This window comes from Sebastes fasciatus, chromosome 4 (genome assembly GCF_043250625.1).
Source record: "Sebastes fasciatus isolate fSebFas1 chromosome 4, fSebFas1.pri, whole genome shotgun sequence".
NCBI classification, from domain to species: Eukaryota; Metazoa; Chordata; class Actinopteri; order Perciformes; family Sebastidae; genus Sebastes; species Sebastes fasciatus.
In genome coordinates, this window is record NC_133798.1 from 16,010,087 (window position 1) to 16,025,156 (window position 15,070).

The window sequence follows — 15,070 nt, forward strand, 5'->3', positions numbered from 1 at the left end:
CTAGTTTTTACACATACATAAAAAAAGTGTAAAACCAATAAGCAGCTTTACAGGGGGTTCTCATTTAATTCTCAATAAGAAAGCAACAGTAATAAGCATTTTCCAACATTGTGCCTTTAAAAAAGTTGCTTCAATGTGAAGAACATTCTTTTAATATGACCTATTGATAATCTTGACTTTGGCGTTTTTTAGAAAAATAATGAGATAGAATCTCAGCCAAGTTTTACAACAGTTTATGTACTCAGCTGGGACTCCTTCCTCTCGCCCGCCTGAGAAGTGTCTGTGCGCGTTTGTGTGTCCATGGAGATGATCCTCCCTCAGCTCCTCTGGAATGTTTGCAATGTGCACAAAGAAGAAGATCGACTTGGGTACCTGGGGTGTGCGCTCGGGCCTGCTGCGGGCCCCTGGCTAGTATGAGCCTGTAAGTCTGCCTATTGACACAGACAACAAGCACATCTGGAAGGTACCACACAACACTGGCATGTATTAGGGCACTACTAACTGCCATATAGGCCTCTACTGCGTAATAACCTACCATGCCTTTGCCACGAGCTAGGACACGCTGCACTCATTAGACCATGTCACAAAGTTATGTGCGTGAAGATTTTCGTTGCCTCTGGGTGAAAAAAAGGGGAGGACGGCTTGAAGGAGTTTGTGTGGTGATCTGAAATAAGCCAGGCGGAGAGAAGAGTGAGCGAGGAACATATGTGAACAGTTAAAATTCAACAACCTCTTTGATATCCACCACCATTAGTGTGATTACAGCTGGCATGGTCTCTGGTTAAAAATGGATTTCTTGTGCAAAGGAACGTCCCAGCAAAAAAAAAAAGAAGCTAATTATGAAAATGAAACTTTCATCCTCCATTTAGCTAAGAAATGAACTTGACAGTGATTGTTAACAGTGAAGACAAATGCGTGGCAGGAACGGTGAGATGTGGGTGAAGTACACAGGGAGGGAGATTGTGCGAGGCAGGAGAGGAGGATTGGTTGTGTGTCTGGTTTAGACCTGCAGTTCAGCATTGTGTCTAATCCCTGGTGTCTGCAGCCTGTCGTAAATCTCTTGGCAGTGTTCAGCATTAACAGACATGCTTAGAGCCCAGCTGCGACTCCCGCCCCCCTCTGAATGGCACATGCTAACCCTACACCCGGCGCATTAACATGACCTGCTTTCCCCTATATACAACAGTCAGTGCACATATTGATCCCCAAGTCCCTATTAGAGCTGCAGCAGGCAGTTAGTCTGGGAAAAAAAAGCCTCCAGTTACTCCCGCTTGAACATCTGCTGCTTCTCCGCCACTTATGCAGCGACCTAGCAGAGAGTAACATAACTCACTGATACCGACATACGCGTGAAATGAAGTACGAGTACAAATCGAGCCACTATTTGAACAAGATGCGCTCATCCCACTCTGTGGAGATGTGCTAACAGTTGCGGTGCGCCCCTGGAGTTGGCCATACATAAAAAAAAAGCTGTAAAAGAAACCAGATGAGGTGCAGAACAGCGAGAAGCTGGAAAGAATTAGGTCTTCAAAAAGTTTGATCATTGACTTTCCCCTCTGATGTGCTCGTGAGTCTAGAACCAGAAAGCTGCGCTCGGAGTGGAACTAATAAGGAGAGGATGCTTTCCAAAAAGGGTCAAATTAAAGAAAGATGTGGGTATGTGAAGTGAAAGCATAAAGCAAAACTAATGCAGCTGATGACCTCCAGACATTATGTACTTTTTCTCATGAATACCTTTCAAAATTCAACCTTTGAAAAACTGTAAACAAGGTTCTCCTCTGAGAGCGGAGTGCTCATTAATTGTGGGCTCGGCCTCTCAGCGGCACACGCACCCACAAAAGGGAGTACTTTTTAGCTGAACAGATTGAACCAATAAGCCATCCAGCAGCCTTGGCCGCAGGTTGACCGTTTCATATCACCGGAGTGACAAATATTCTGTTTTCTGCTCGTGAAAGGCAGGAAGTTTTGATATAGTTAGGGGAACAGTAAAGCCCCTTTTCAAAAGGAAGTCAAATGATGTCAGTTGCCTCCTTCACTTTATCATTCTGGGTGAGATTATAAAGGGGATTAGAGATTCCTGTTGTAGCGTGCCAGAGGCTGACGGGAATGGCTCCTGGGGAACAGTGTGCCAGTGCAAGATATGTCTCCGGCACAATGAGAGCACTGCAATGGGCAAGTACAGAGGCTTACAGAGGCAGACTAGATGAATATTTGATGCACTCTAATGAGGCGGTTAAGTACAAACTGCATACAAAACACACAGTCTGACAAATTAAATTACAGTGTATTTATCAAAAAAGGGACATTTTGGAATGTTACAATGCACGTTAAATTAGCGGAGCGTCAAAATTTCCCAAAACAGGTTTGGCTGACAATATTTACAAGGTACTTACAACATGTACAACGGTGACTTTAAGGCTGAATATGCAATCCAAACACAATTACAGGAGTGCAGGTGCTGCTATGACAATGTGTACTGTGCAAACGATTTCCTATAAAAAAGCGAGCCAGATGTCAACAGAAATACAGTATAGTCAAGAGTATGTTAAGGCTTAGGAGTTTATCATTAGGATTGCTGAACACAAGGCAAGAATCCAAGTACACATGAAGGGGCTGCCTAGTCACAAATAGTATATCCTACTCTTTACATTGAATCCTATAGTCGGGTGAGCATCAGTGGGGGTGAAGTAAGACTGGCCTTTAAAGGGACTGTTTGTAACTTTTTACACGTATAAATCTACCGGGTCGGGATCCCATGCGCGCTCGCGTGTGGCCGGGGTCTCTGCTCATCTGCCTGCCTGCCTTCACTCACACACACCACGTGCGTTCTCGCTCCACCTCTACACGTTCATGCGCGCTCACTACACACTGCAGAAGAGTTAGTTTAGCTCTGAGAGTATCTAGTAAATGTACAGTGGACGTTTGTGCAGAAATAAATGCTGCAGCTCCTCCAGACCAACAGAGGTTTTCCGTGTCTTGTGAAGTGACGGGGCTCCGCAGCGAGAAACGTTATCGTCTCCGACCGGGTGCCGGTGTCTCCCTGCGGGCGCGGTTGGGAGACGATAACGTTTCTCTTCCTGCTTCAGCCCCGGCACCGACCTGCTTTTCCTGCTTCAGCCCCAACACTAGGATCAGCAGTGATTCATGAAGAGACCTTCGTCTGGTCAGCTAACATTACTGCCAAGCAGGTGAAATATAGAGTGATATTGTGGTTTAAGCTGACGTGTGTCGCCTCGCTGTTTTGAGCGATGCTCGTTCATGTCTATGTAGAGCGAGCACAAGCCCGACGCTGACTTTCATTGACTTAACGGCCACAGGTGTCGCTGTTAACAAGCATTTCTGAAAGTTACAAACAGTCCCTTCAATCATTCCTCTCTGTGAGGCAATACAGTGGAAATCTCAGCAAGGGGAGAGCTTATAAACATGTGTCAAATGAACTTATTTTATATAAAGTAGGCAACACATTCTATTCACAAGAGGTAGTTCAGCTATGTATTCAAGACAGTTTGTTTGTGTAATGCGCATCAGTTTAAAGCACAGGTGTGCCAAATCAGGTTTTGCAGAGCTCGTTTACACCGTTGCAAACAGCAAATGTCTCTCCACCTGAAGCCTGCTGCTGAACGCTCACAGCTGGCCGTACCTCCCTTTGCAATGCAAAATGTGTTTGTGTAATCTGTCTATCCTCTCCTGGAGGACACCGGCGTGCTCGTCCGAGAGAAATCCCAACTCCAGAGACAACAAAGGCTCGCTGTCTCTGTAGAGCTCCAGCAGCCTCTTCCTAACGTCTCTGCGCATGTGCAGCTCCGCCACGCGCTGCACGGTCCTTCTCCTGAACACGCACACGGAGCCCAGCACCGTGTTGTGATACTTCTCCCACATGTTCAACACCCGGAACCCGTGCACCAAACCGGCCTCGTTGTCTATGAAGACGAGGTCGCCGCGGGGCGTTTTCAGCAGGTTGTTGGTGTCCCTCTCCATTACGCGCGAGTCCCACTGCAAACTGAACAAGTTGCTGACCAGCCTGTCGAAGTTCGCGGTCAGGTAGTCGAACATAATCAAGTCGCTCCACTGCATCAGCTCCAGCAGCTCCAGCAGCGTCTTGTTCCGGAGCTCCACATCTGGATGCAGCCCGCTGCTCCTCTCCTGACGCAGCGGCGCAGGTGTGACCACGCCGGTCAAATTGGAGACCCACTCCGTTAGAGACACCACGGCTCCATCGCTCCACTGTAACCCACCTATGCGCGTCCTCACAGCCGCCCACTGTTGTTCACTGTCACCACTCAGCTGGGAGAGAACAAGAGGAGGCAGGTTGGTGATGCCCAACAAAGTGGCGAGGTAATACGTCAAAGTTTCCCCTTGCACCTGATCCGCGTTGATGCCGTAACGCACGCACGCTTTGGTCCCGTCTGCGAAAGTGGCGAGCTGGTTGGATATCCTTCCGCAGCCTGGCTCCAGCTTCACCACCCGGTTCGTCCGGGCTCTCTCTCGCCAAGACCGCGCGTAATCCTCCGTGAAGATAGCGGGGAGTTGATCCTCCAGCCATTCGCTCCAAAAGATCCCATCCTCCACCACCACCACCGGGGAGCCCGACTTGACCTCCCTGAGCGCTGACCTCTTGTTGTTATCCCCATTCACATGGTAATCTCCACTTCCTCCTGCAGCAGAGGCAGTGAGGTTGCGAGGCGTCTCGAGTCTGCCCCCCACCAACAAGTGCGGTCTTTGTGCCGCCGGGACAGCGAGCAATGCCCGGAAAGTTTTGGCGGAGAGGTCCACTTGGAGACCTTGGTGAGAAGAAGAAGAGCCTCCACCACCACCCGGTGCTGGCAGTCCGCGTTTTTGCCTCTCCAGACGGCTCTCCAGCGCGCTCCAGACGTAGAAAACACCCGCAAGGGCGCACAGGAAAAGAAGGGCGACAAACAAGTTTGCCGAGGCAGCCCTCATGGTGAAGACCAAAACCCTTCACCCCTCCGAGGAGACCCACAACAGAGCTCCTAATATATAAGACAGAATTAGTGAATATTCTGGCTCCTCACAGGCAGTGGACTGTTTGAGATCACAGGAAGAAGAGCGTCTCCGAAACAGTGTGAATCTCATCCCCCGTCCTGTTCACACATCCTTTTCCTCTGCAGGGAAAACATTGCATCCTCACCAACCGCGCGTTATCCTCCTCTATTGAACGTTCTCCGTTATTAAGTCCTGTGCGCACCTCTCTCCGTCTCTCATCTTCTTATTCTCACTCTCTCCACCGGGCTGCTGCTTGCTGATACTGGCTGAGTTTGATTTGTGGTGGTGTCGGCTCCTTGCTCGCAGAGAGAGAGAGGGGAGAGAGAGACACTATAGGCTGTGAGACACGTGACTCCAGTCCCGAGGTGGTGGGCGGATCGTGGGAAGGAAGGAGGGTTCAGAGAGGAGAGGATCGAGCAAGTGCACCGCACCGCGTTTTGTATGTATGCGTGTGTGTGAGATGTGATGTGATGTGAGAGGATTGTGTGGTATTATTGGCAAAAGGCAGCCATTAGGATAATTGATACTCAGGGCAATAAATACTTTGGTAAATTATGTGACCATTTTAAACAAATTATTGCGTCATTGAGGATAGATGGATGGTTGGATTGATGCCAGTTTGCCCAAATTTGTGCAAAACATTCGCCCACCTTTTTTTTTTTTTTTTCTTTTTTCTAATTTATTATCACCATGATGTCATTATGAATCAGAAAAGCACTTAGTAGCATCAGCACCCTTTTTTCTTTTGGTTTTGGTGCTGTACTCCCATTATGTTGGATTTGAAATGAAAGTACAACTGTGGGGTTAAAGTTCAAAAAAGGGGGGAGTCCAAGGCATTCTTCTGGCAAAAAATATAAAAAAGCCTTTATTCAATTGGCTATTTCATGATGAAATGCTAAAAACAATGCTGGTACATGTAAGATTGGGTAACAACCCACGCGTAGCGGCACAAACAGCCTTCTTCAGGGTGTGGGGTTAAAGTGTGGACTTTCAACTTTAAGGCTGTTTGAGGGTGTTCACATCCATATTGGGCGAACAGTGTATAGGATTGTTCTTTTTAAACCTTCAGTTTTAGGACAATGATCCAAAACATAGTGCAGACAAGGCAACTATTTATGCCCTAATGTTTCCAGACTAGCCAAGTTAGTCACCTGACATCTGTCTGACTGATCATATGATTCACTGCTGATAACCAGACAGAAGGCTAAAGCTTGTAGAGTTGTAGACCTCTCATTGCATGGAAATGAATGCAATTCAATATTTAATGCGTTTAGCCTTTTCAGATTTATCGTAACCCCCCTTCAAACATAATTATCAGCCCTTTAAAACTGCATTTGGTAACTTTGAGCACTGTTAAAATGTTATTTTTACTGTCACTATATCCTGATAGTAGTGCATGAAACAGATAATCTGGAAAAAAAATCATGTTCCTCTGTGTCAGTAACAGAATATTGATTTATATTTGATGAGCGCTGCCTAGTTTGACCGTTTGATCGGAGTTTGCGAGTTTCGCGAGCAGTGATTGACAGCTGCTTTAGAGACTGCTCGACTCTGATTGGTTATTTTCCTTCATGCGGGCATGTTGGCAGCACTAAGAGGGGATAGAGGAACACAATTTTTTTCAGATTATCCGTCTCATGCTCTTCTTTCAGGATATGACAGTTTTAAAAAAAAACAAAAAACTTATTTGCTCAAAGTTACCAATTGCAGCTTTAATTTCACTGTCATTGTTTCTTTGAAAAGCCAAACTGCTAGAGTAAAGAGCCAAATATTTGAGACATTTAAAATAATCTTGTGACACATTTTGTGCATGCAGATACCAATCGTTGAAGTGTATTTATAAAACTTGCTTTGTCATTTAAACCTATACAGGTACAAAGACATTTTCCTTCCTTTCTTTTCCTTCATTTATCTCCAGTTATATTCAAAACTAGCCTATACGTGAAAAACACATAAAACAAGGTCCAATCATTAGTTTTTAACAGATCTTTGAACCCTATCATATACAGTATATCATAACATATATATCTTCTGCAGCATATGGAGTTTGCTCACTCATGACGTACTTGATATAAAGATACCTTGTGTTTAATAGTTCACGCTCCTGTTTTGTCTTCTTAAAAACACGTCGTTATCTCAATTTGAGTATTTGATCATTCCTCACTCAACAAAGTCATCTTCTGCGTGTTTCATCCTCGTCCAAGGCTTTTGTTAAACCAAAATGTGACACGCGAGCACACAAACTCCTTCTCCCTCATTAACTCATTCCTCATTAGCATCCCCCCCAGCTCTTTACCATTCGGCTCGTGTTTTCAAACTCTGTATCTTGAACCTTAGTTTGCTAATCAAATTAATTGGGTCATTTTTACAGCAACATGCTGGCATGCTAAATTGCCTGAGTCAAAAAGACAGCCGCGGACAAGAATACTCAATTACACGCAGTAAATTAGAGGTCTGCTAATGTCTGCTTTAAACGCCCGGAGCTCTATGAAGCTGTGTTATCTTCTTGCTGATATCCTGAAGGGAGACATGCTGAACTACACAAAACCCATCCACACTGATACATCTTTTCATATCTAATGACATGCAGGAATAGACGTAGACAGGCAGACTTTGCAAACTTGGATGTTTTGGCTTTTTTTTTTTGCCATCAGCGGAATAATTTGTTCTATTCCCAACCTGTGTTTGATTTTGCGATGCAGGATTGACAGCAGTGGCTGTGCAGAGGGAATGAAAAATCCCCGGGTTGCGCATGAGTAGAGAAGCATTTACGAGTCTCTGGATCTCAAGAAATGGTTTGTGTGGTGGTGCATGGCTGAGCATGTTTCTCTAACATGGTAGACATAAGAGTGGGTCCTTGTGGTGGAGGTGGGATTTTCCATCTGGTTTTAAGAGCGGTTAAAAAAACAAATTAGCCTTTGCAAATTGCTCACTGTGTCCCAGAAATGCAGACGGGTATGGATACTACACAGGCTTACTAAATGCATACAAAGTATAGATGGGTATGGATACTTTCACGTATTTTAAAGGGGAACGTCACCAAAATGAAGAATTCCAACAAGTTATTTCCATGGTCTAGGAAAGTTCAATCAACAAGTTTGAACTTGAGCTCCTCTCTCTCAAAGCCAGAAACCAGTGAAGTAAGTCTCAAACTTGTGATGGCATTGGGTATAAAGCCTTTAGAGCTGCTCCATAGACAATGAATGGGAGACTGATTTTATGGACCCACAGAATTTTGAAGTTTGTTTTCTTTTTTAGACCCAACTGAGCTTTATTCTGTTGTTCTCAAACATTAAATGTTCCCATATACTCAGAGCATTCCCCTGGTTGCTCTCAGTGTCATCTAGAACATCTCTTCCCATTCATCGTCTATGGAGCATCTCCACACTTTGTACTTGATGACATCACAAATTTGAGTTTTACCCCTTTAGTTTTGGGATTTGGGAGAGAATTGTCCATGTTTACTAATATTATTTGGACTGTCTTAGACCATAGGAATAACATGTATGAATTTTGAAAATGTGCATAGTTGCCCTTTAACTTTGAATTGTACTATGGTATGTTATCTCTCTGCTTGTTCTGTAGTCCTGACATAAAAAACCCTGCTTCCCTTAGGTCTGTCTGGCTGCTTCTCTTCACTTTCACTTTAAAGCTGAGTAACTGCAAGACTTCCAAGGTCTAGACATAGGAAATGAAGACGGCTTAAGTGCATTGCTGGAATTCTGTCTGAAGTGTGTTAGCTTTTTAGGAGTGTGGAGCGACTGTATTTACTGCGGCAGCGCGGCTCTCTCGGTGTCCCTTTCCCCTCGAGCGCAAGTGCGGGCATGTTCACATATCAAACCTATCTGTTTCTTGCCATGTGTTATCTGCAGGTCAGCGAACCTCTGAGCGCCCCCCCCCCCCCTTCTCCTGCCGCATTCCTCCCTCTGCTTTCCTCGTAAATCCCACAGCAGTCCCAGGAGGGCCGTAACACGGGGGAAAACCTTTCTCCACCAGTCATGGCTGTCCGTGGTCAAACGCCGCAGTGACACAAGAGAGCCCAGGCCCGTCTGTCATTCTGTCCGCAGCGTCACAGTACACCCATCACTGGGTGTCGGACCGCGCCACAGCTGTGATACAATCTCGGCCTCCCTGCGCGGTGCCTGTCTCCCCTGTGCAGATGGACGGAGGGACACAGAGGAGACGTTAAAGGGATTGAGATGGGGGGACAGGGGAGGAGAAAGTGCAGTGGGCTTCTGTCACTTCCCTCGTAGTTCACGCTGAGCAATAACTCATAGGTCCCTTGACACTTTGCAGCACTCTGTTTCCTGGACTGAATAATGAATGTGCAGGGCTTCCATTAGTGTTGAAAGCTACGATTATTTCACAGGGCCTGACAATTACTCATGCTCGGGGATTCAGGGACAGGGTGGGGGGACATCCATGGGGATGAGTCCATCGTCTCATGATGAAGATATCCGTGCGAGAATGTGTGCTCTTTGGACATGTGTGTGTCTAGTGTGGAGCAGATAACAAGATCTGATTTAGTATTCTAGTGGTGAGTACATATGCACACTGGACTGTCAATCAATACCTGCCTTGAATCCAGGAACTGGGATGTAGTCATCTTGTTCAAGAAGCCCAGCATGTGCTTCCCTCTACTCTGAATGCTACATTTCGGCTGCGGTAAACGTGCAGTTGAGGAAGTATACCGTTACAATAAATACTCCAGAGACAAGATAAGACATTTCTTTTAACTACCGGAGACAGAGACACAATTTCGTCAGCGCTTATCTCAGCACTTATCTCAAGTTAACGCTTTGGAATAGTGCACAAATTGCACAAAAATGGGCCTTGAAGTCAGCACACTACACTTTCTTGGCTTCTTTTAGCAGGCTGATGTTGAATGTGAGAGGTTACGCTGTTTAATTCTAGTGTTTCTAGGGATGATGCAGTTTTCAAAAGCAACAGCAGTCACCCTCGTGGCTTTATCTAGGTCTCGGAGGCAGAAACAAGCAGCCTCTGCAGAATCAAACTGAAGCGGTTGAGATCCACTGCACCGCTGGGACCTGAGCATGGCACACAGCCACCGAACTGCTGCCCTTTTCCCCACCAGTCACTGTGGTTTCATTAGTCTGCCTTTGCCAATTTCCTGATACGCAGGCTCAATGTTTTTTTTTTTAAGCAATGACTGGGTCGGTTTCTATTTGCTAATGAATGAGATATTGTTAATGAATGCTGCATTACTCTCTCAGCCATGGAGGGAAAGCAGGATGCTTTAGCTTATTAGAGTACTGTACTTCCAATCTCCATCTGGTATCCATGCAGCAGAAGTTAAAAGGGGGGCGGGGGGAGTTTAACCAGCAGAGGACTAGGCGATTGATATTCAGTGCTACACAAGGGAGACCCTCTTACAAGAGCGAAATCGGGCAGGGGAGGAAGGAGATGTACTGTCGAGCCACTCGATTAAAGAATCAGTGTCCAATCTCCTGGATTACACCCCCTGACCCGCCACGCCAAATCCCCTATTAAATAAGTCAAGAATTGAATTCTTTTTACTTTCCCTCCTGCTAACTGGCTTATTGACTCAAGCGTGTTCGGCGCTTTGTGGCGAGGCTCGCCTTTAAATTGGCTAAAAGGGAGAGCTTAAGAACATCTGATAATTATTAGGAAAGTCATGACATTCAAAGCCTATTTATCTTGTGAAGTGCGCTGCGCGATATGTTTTTTTGCCCCGGCTCTTGTGTCGGAGGTCACGCGGTCAGTTAAGATTAGAGATGGTGGTTGGATGTCCTCCTAACGTTTCAGCGAAACATTTAGCAGCTTCGGGTTTAATGGGCGAGCAGCGTGAGGTGCTCGCTCTCATCATATCACGTTGGAGCGAATGTTCTGTTACGTGTGAGGGAGTAGTGCTGCGGTTTCCATGCGTCTTCTTTTCTCAACTCCCTCACCCGCCCTCTCCAGATTTCCAACCGGTTTAAGCAACCACTAATGAAAAACATTTTGCTTTTTCAGCATATGGCAGGAGCTTACACGGAGAGTGGAGGGAATTCAGTCGCGTTCTTTTGAACAGATGCATGAAGATGTGCATATCGGCGTGATTTATTTCAACCCAACCTCCAGATAATCCATGCTCAGTGTTGTTAACTACGAGGCTAAATTGACTTAAGGGCATTTTGCTCTGTATAAAGCTAGTGGTAAGAATAAAGTCCATATTGCAAATGGCTACAAATGTATCAGTCTAATTTCACATTAACAGGCCTGTGCAAAGCTGTATTAATATTTATTTGCCATATGGGGCATACTGTAAACATATGCCAGTTGACTGTGCCAGCCTACTTCTTTGTGCTTTTATTTGGATCTGACGCTTCAAAGTCTCGAATGCTGCTCAGATGCAAGCTGGACATTAGTTGAAAAAAAGAAATGTGAAGTGCCAGCAGAGAGCAGCTCACAGTTTGACAGCTCAGGCAGTGCTAATTATCAGCTGATACTGAAATAACCTATAATAGGTAGACATACCCATATATAGTTCATATATAGTTTAAAAGCAGTTGATTACACCTTAAATTTCATCTTAACAAAAACATTTTTTTTGCACCTGACAGAATAAGAAATATCTCAAATATTGAGTATCGCGATATTATGTTTTGTGATACTGTATCGATTCTCAAAAACACTATTGATTTTTCATTAATGCAAAGATTAACTCAGTCAATACTTTATTTTATTTGCAATTATTTGCAGATGCACCTTCTCAGTGTACGTTCCCTCTCAAAGTAGTGCTATGATGTTGGATGTTGCAGGGACTGTGATAAAGGCAAATACAGATCCCACTGTTCTGATTGCATAAAAACATTAATAAATATAATACTAGTAACTTCTTTTACTCAGATTTTATGCATGGTGGTGTGTTTTTTATACTACGACAGTTTTCCTAAAATTCAATTTAAAAAAAAATCGCAATATGTCACCTTGTATCGCAATTAGGGCTGTCAATCGCTTAAAATAGTTCATCGCAAATTAATCACACATTTTTTATCTGTTCAAAATGTACCTTAAAGGGAGATCTGTCAAGTATTTAATACTCTTATCAACATGGGAGGGGGCAAATATGCTGCTTTATGCAAATGTATGTATATATTTATTATTGGAAATCAATTAAAGACACAAAACAATGACAAATATTGTCCAGAAACCCTCACAGGTACTGCATTTAACATAAAACATATGCTCAAATCATAACATGGCAAACTCATGCCCAACAGACAACAAACAGGACCAATTTCATTCACATATTTTGAGGTCAGAGGTCAAGGGACCCCTTTGAAAATGGCTATGACCGTTTTTCCTCTCCAAAATTGAGCATAGGTGTGGAGCATTATTTGACCTCCTTTGCAGCAAGCTAGTATGACATGGTTGATACCATCAATTCCTTAGGTTTTCTAGTTTCGTATGATACCAGTATCTTCACTTCAGCTTTAAAATTGAGCCCGCTACCCCCTACCACGTGGCATTAAAATCAATTTGTGTTAACTTTGACAGCCCTAATCACAATATATTGCAATATATTGAATCGTAACCCCTATATCATGATATAGCCCAAGACAGAATCTTATTTCAAGCCTAATATTTCTTCCTCCCTGTTGCACTCTTTTTCCAGCTCCTCATCAGTACTAATAATGGTGTTGGAGGGTCAACAGAAGTAAAAAAAAAAAAGAATCCCTAACACCAGAATGACCCCCATGGCCTTTTGACCTCTTCCTACTCACGAGGCCGGTAGTGTTGACAGGACCCTGGAGGGGGGATGGGTAAACAAACGAGCCACATGGAAAATAACTCCAGGCAACCGCTGCAAGTAAAACAAACTCTCACACCAAATTAGCATGCAATGTAGGGTGTTTGAGTTAGCAGCATCTTGTTAAAAATAAAAATAGTGCAACTTGATTTGAAGAATTGTCTCGTAGAACTTTTTCGTGTTCTTGGCACAGCGTGTCTAAATCAGGCATAATCCTCTTTACTCGTATCTTTTAATCTTTGTTCATTTCTCTGAACTTTGCTGCATAAATAACAACAGCCTGCTCGTCTTCCTGAGCCCTAAAAACAGCACAAGTACTGTATATAAGATAGGCTTATCCATCATTTAAAATCCCTAGAGGGGAGGCGAAAGAGTGAAAGGCTTTGTTATTTATGTTGGTGGCCTTGTGGTACAAGCCTTTCCCTGTATAGGCCTTGATGCTGAGTGTATTTTACTTGCCTAAATATGCTTCACTGGTGCCTGGGATCTCTAATGTAGCAGATAGACTCTCGCCACTGATAGATTTGCGTCCCCCGGGACAGGTTTGTATCACTGTTGGCTGTCAGCGCATACATTATGCCGTTTAAGCAAGAATGATCACTGCTATTAACAACAAAGCGGGCCCAATTGAATAATTTAACGTATAGTGGGTAGAGGCAGTGGCTCGTTGCTGATAAAAGAAGGGAGCGGAGAATTGATCAAACAGCCAGCCCTCGCCCAGCCGGGGGAATATAAATAATAAAATGAGATCAGAGTGATTAGCCATGGTGCCCCGTTCCAGTCCGGTGCCTACTACTTACATTCCTCTCCAACTGAGATTGCCGTGGACGTCTTGATTCCACTTTACTGCTCGCAATGGCAAATCAATATGTTCCATAACAGATGGAAGCGGGAACGATTGGACGTACTTCATGTGAAATCCTAGAAAGTGATATGCTGCGGTGCCGGGGCTCTTTTTTTCTTTTCACCTTAGTGTGTAGAGAAGAAAAGAGACATATCATCTCTTCAAACTGTCTTCTATTTTACATGCATCTCATGCATCCATTGAAACATGGATTTGTAGGCTCTGACTCCCTCTAGAGGGAGTAAGGATCAACAACAACATGCCACCTCCTTTAAACACTGCCACTCACTTAAAATATATACTGTTGAATTCCTAGTTTACACCACATTTTGTGATTCATTTTGCAGGATTAAGATGGCAAACGTGCATCCCAACTGAAATGGTCATGCTTAGAGATAAACTGTGTGCACATTTGCTCTCACAAGAGCATTGGATTCACTGACAGAAGGGCTATATGCTGTACATCTAAAGGCGAATGCCTCCACAGTCGACGCTACACACTGTGGCATGTACCGCCTTCAGCTGCCCACGCTGTCGGAGGTTAGACATCAGTATGAGCAGCGCATGATGTAACAGTTCTGTAAGGGTACATTTATCAGAGACAGAAGCACATCCTCCGCTATCAGGAGGATTTATCAGTTGCTTGAGATCATGCTGCTATTTCTGGCGAATCTCTTAACTATCTTGGAATAACATGTTTTGAATCAAGATCAGCTTATTTTTTTTTAAGTTTATGGTTACTTGAGGATTGATCTCAGACAAGTGATCCTCTCTTTGACATTCTGCTAATTTAGTGCAGGCCTTTCAACATCATTGCTTTTTCTCTCCGGAATGAGAGCCATGAATCTGTGATTAAGATCAAAGGGTTTTTTGAAATTAACTTTTATCTTTCACAAAGTAGCGAAATGCCAAGAAAAATTGAATAGCGCAGAACCAATAATGTTGATGGTGGCAGGCAGTGCATTTCAATTTTTCATTAATTCCGGTCTCTCTGTTCTTGTTTCATTACATTTTCTGATTTCAGGTTGTTTTTTTTAACGTAATTGCACACTTGTTCTCTATATGTCTGTCTCTGTCACACACATCCTCTGATTCCATAATGCAAATCTTATTACAAATCCCGGCACTCTATATGTGCCTATTTCAGAACAGAGACACTACATCAAAAGCTGCTGTATGTGACATCTAGTTATGGTGCTGTTGAATCTAACATTAACTACGTTTTTAATATATAGACTTTGGTTTACACTGAATTCATACATACTGCTGTGCAAAATGTCTTGACAGATTTTACAGAATGGCCTGTGTGACATGTCAGTGTTATACGTACAGCCTAAAAAGAAAAAACAAGTTTGTTACACAGACTTTGCTTCTCCACCTCAAACAAATTGTACCAATATACCCAATAGGTCTTGGATGCCTTAACCTCCTATTAAGTGAGACTGCCG

General features: G+C 44.0%; 1 protein-coding gene across 1 annotated transcript; it reads right to left on the bottom strand.

Annotated features, from left to right (window-relative positions):
• Positions 1–2,267: 2,267 nt before the first annotated feature.
• Positions 2,268–6,327, bottom strand: fjx1 (four-jointed box kinase 1). Its single transcript, XM_074632265.1, has one exon. The coding sequence runs from the start codon at positions 4,939–4,941 to the stop codon at positions 3,625–3,627; it is 1,317 nt and encodes a 438-aa protein (XP_074488366.1). The 5' UTR covers positions 4,942–6,327; the 3' UTR covers positions 2,268–3,624.
• Positions 6,328–15,070: the final 8,743 nt, after the last annotated feature.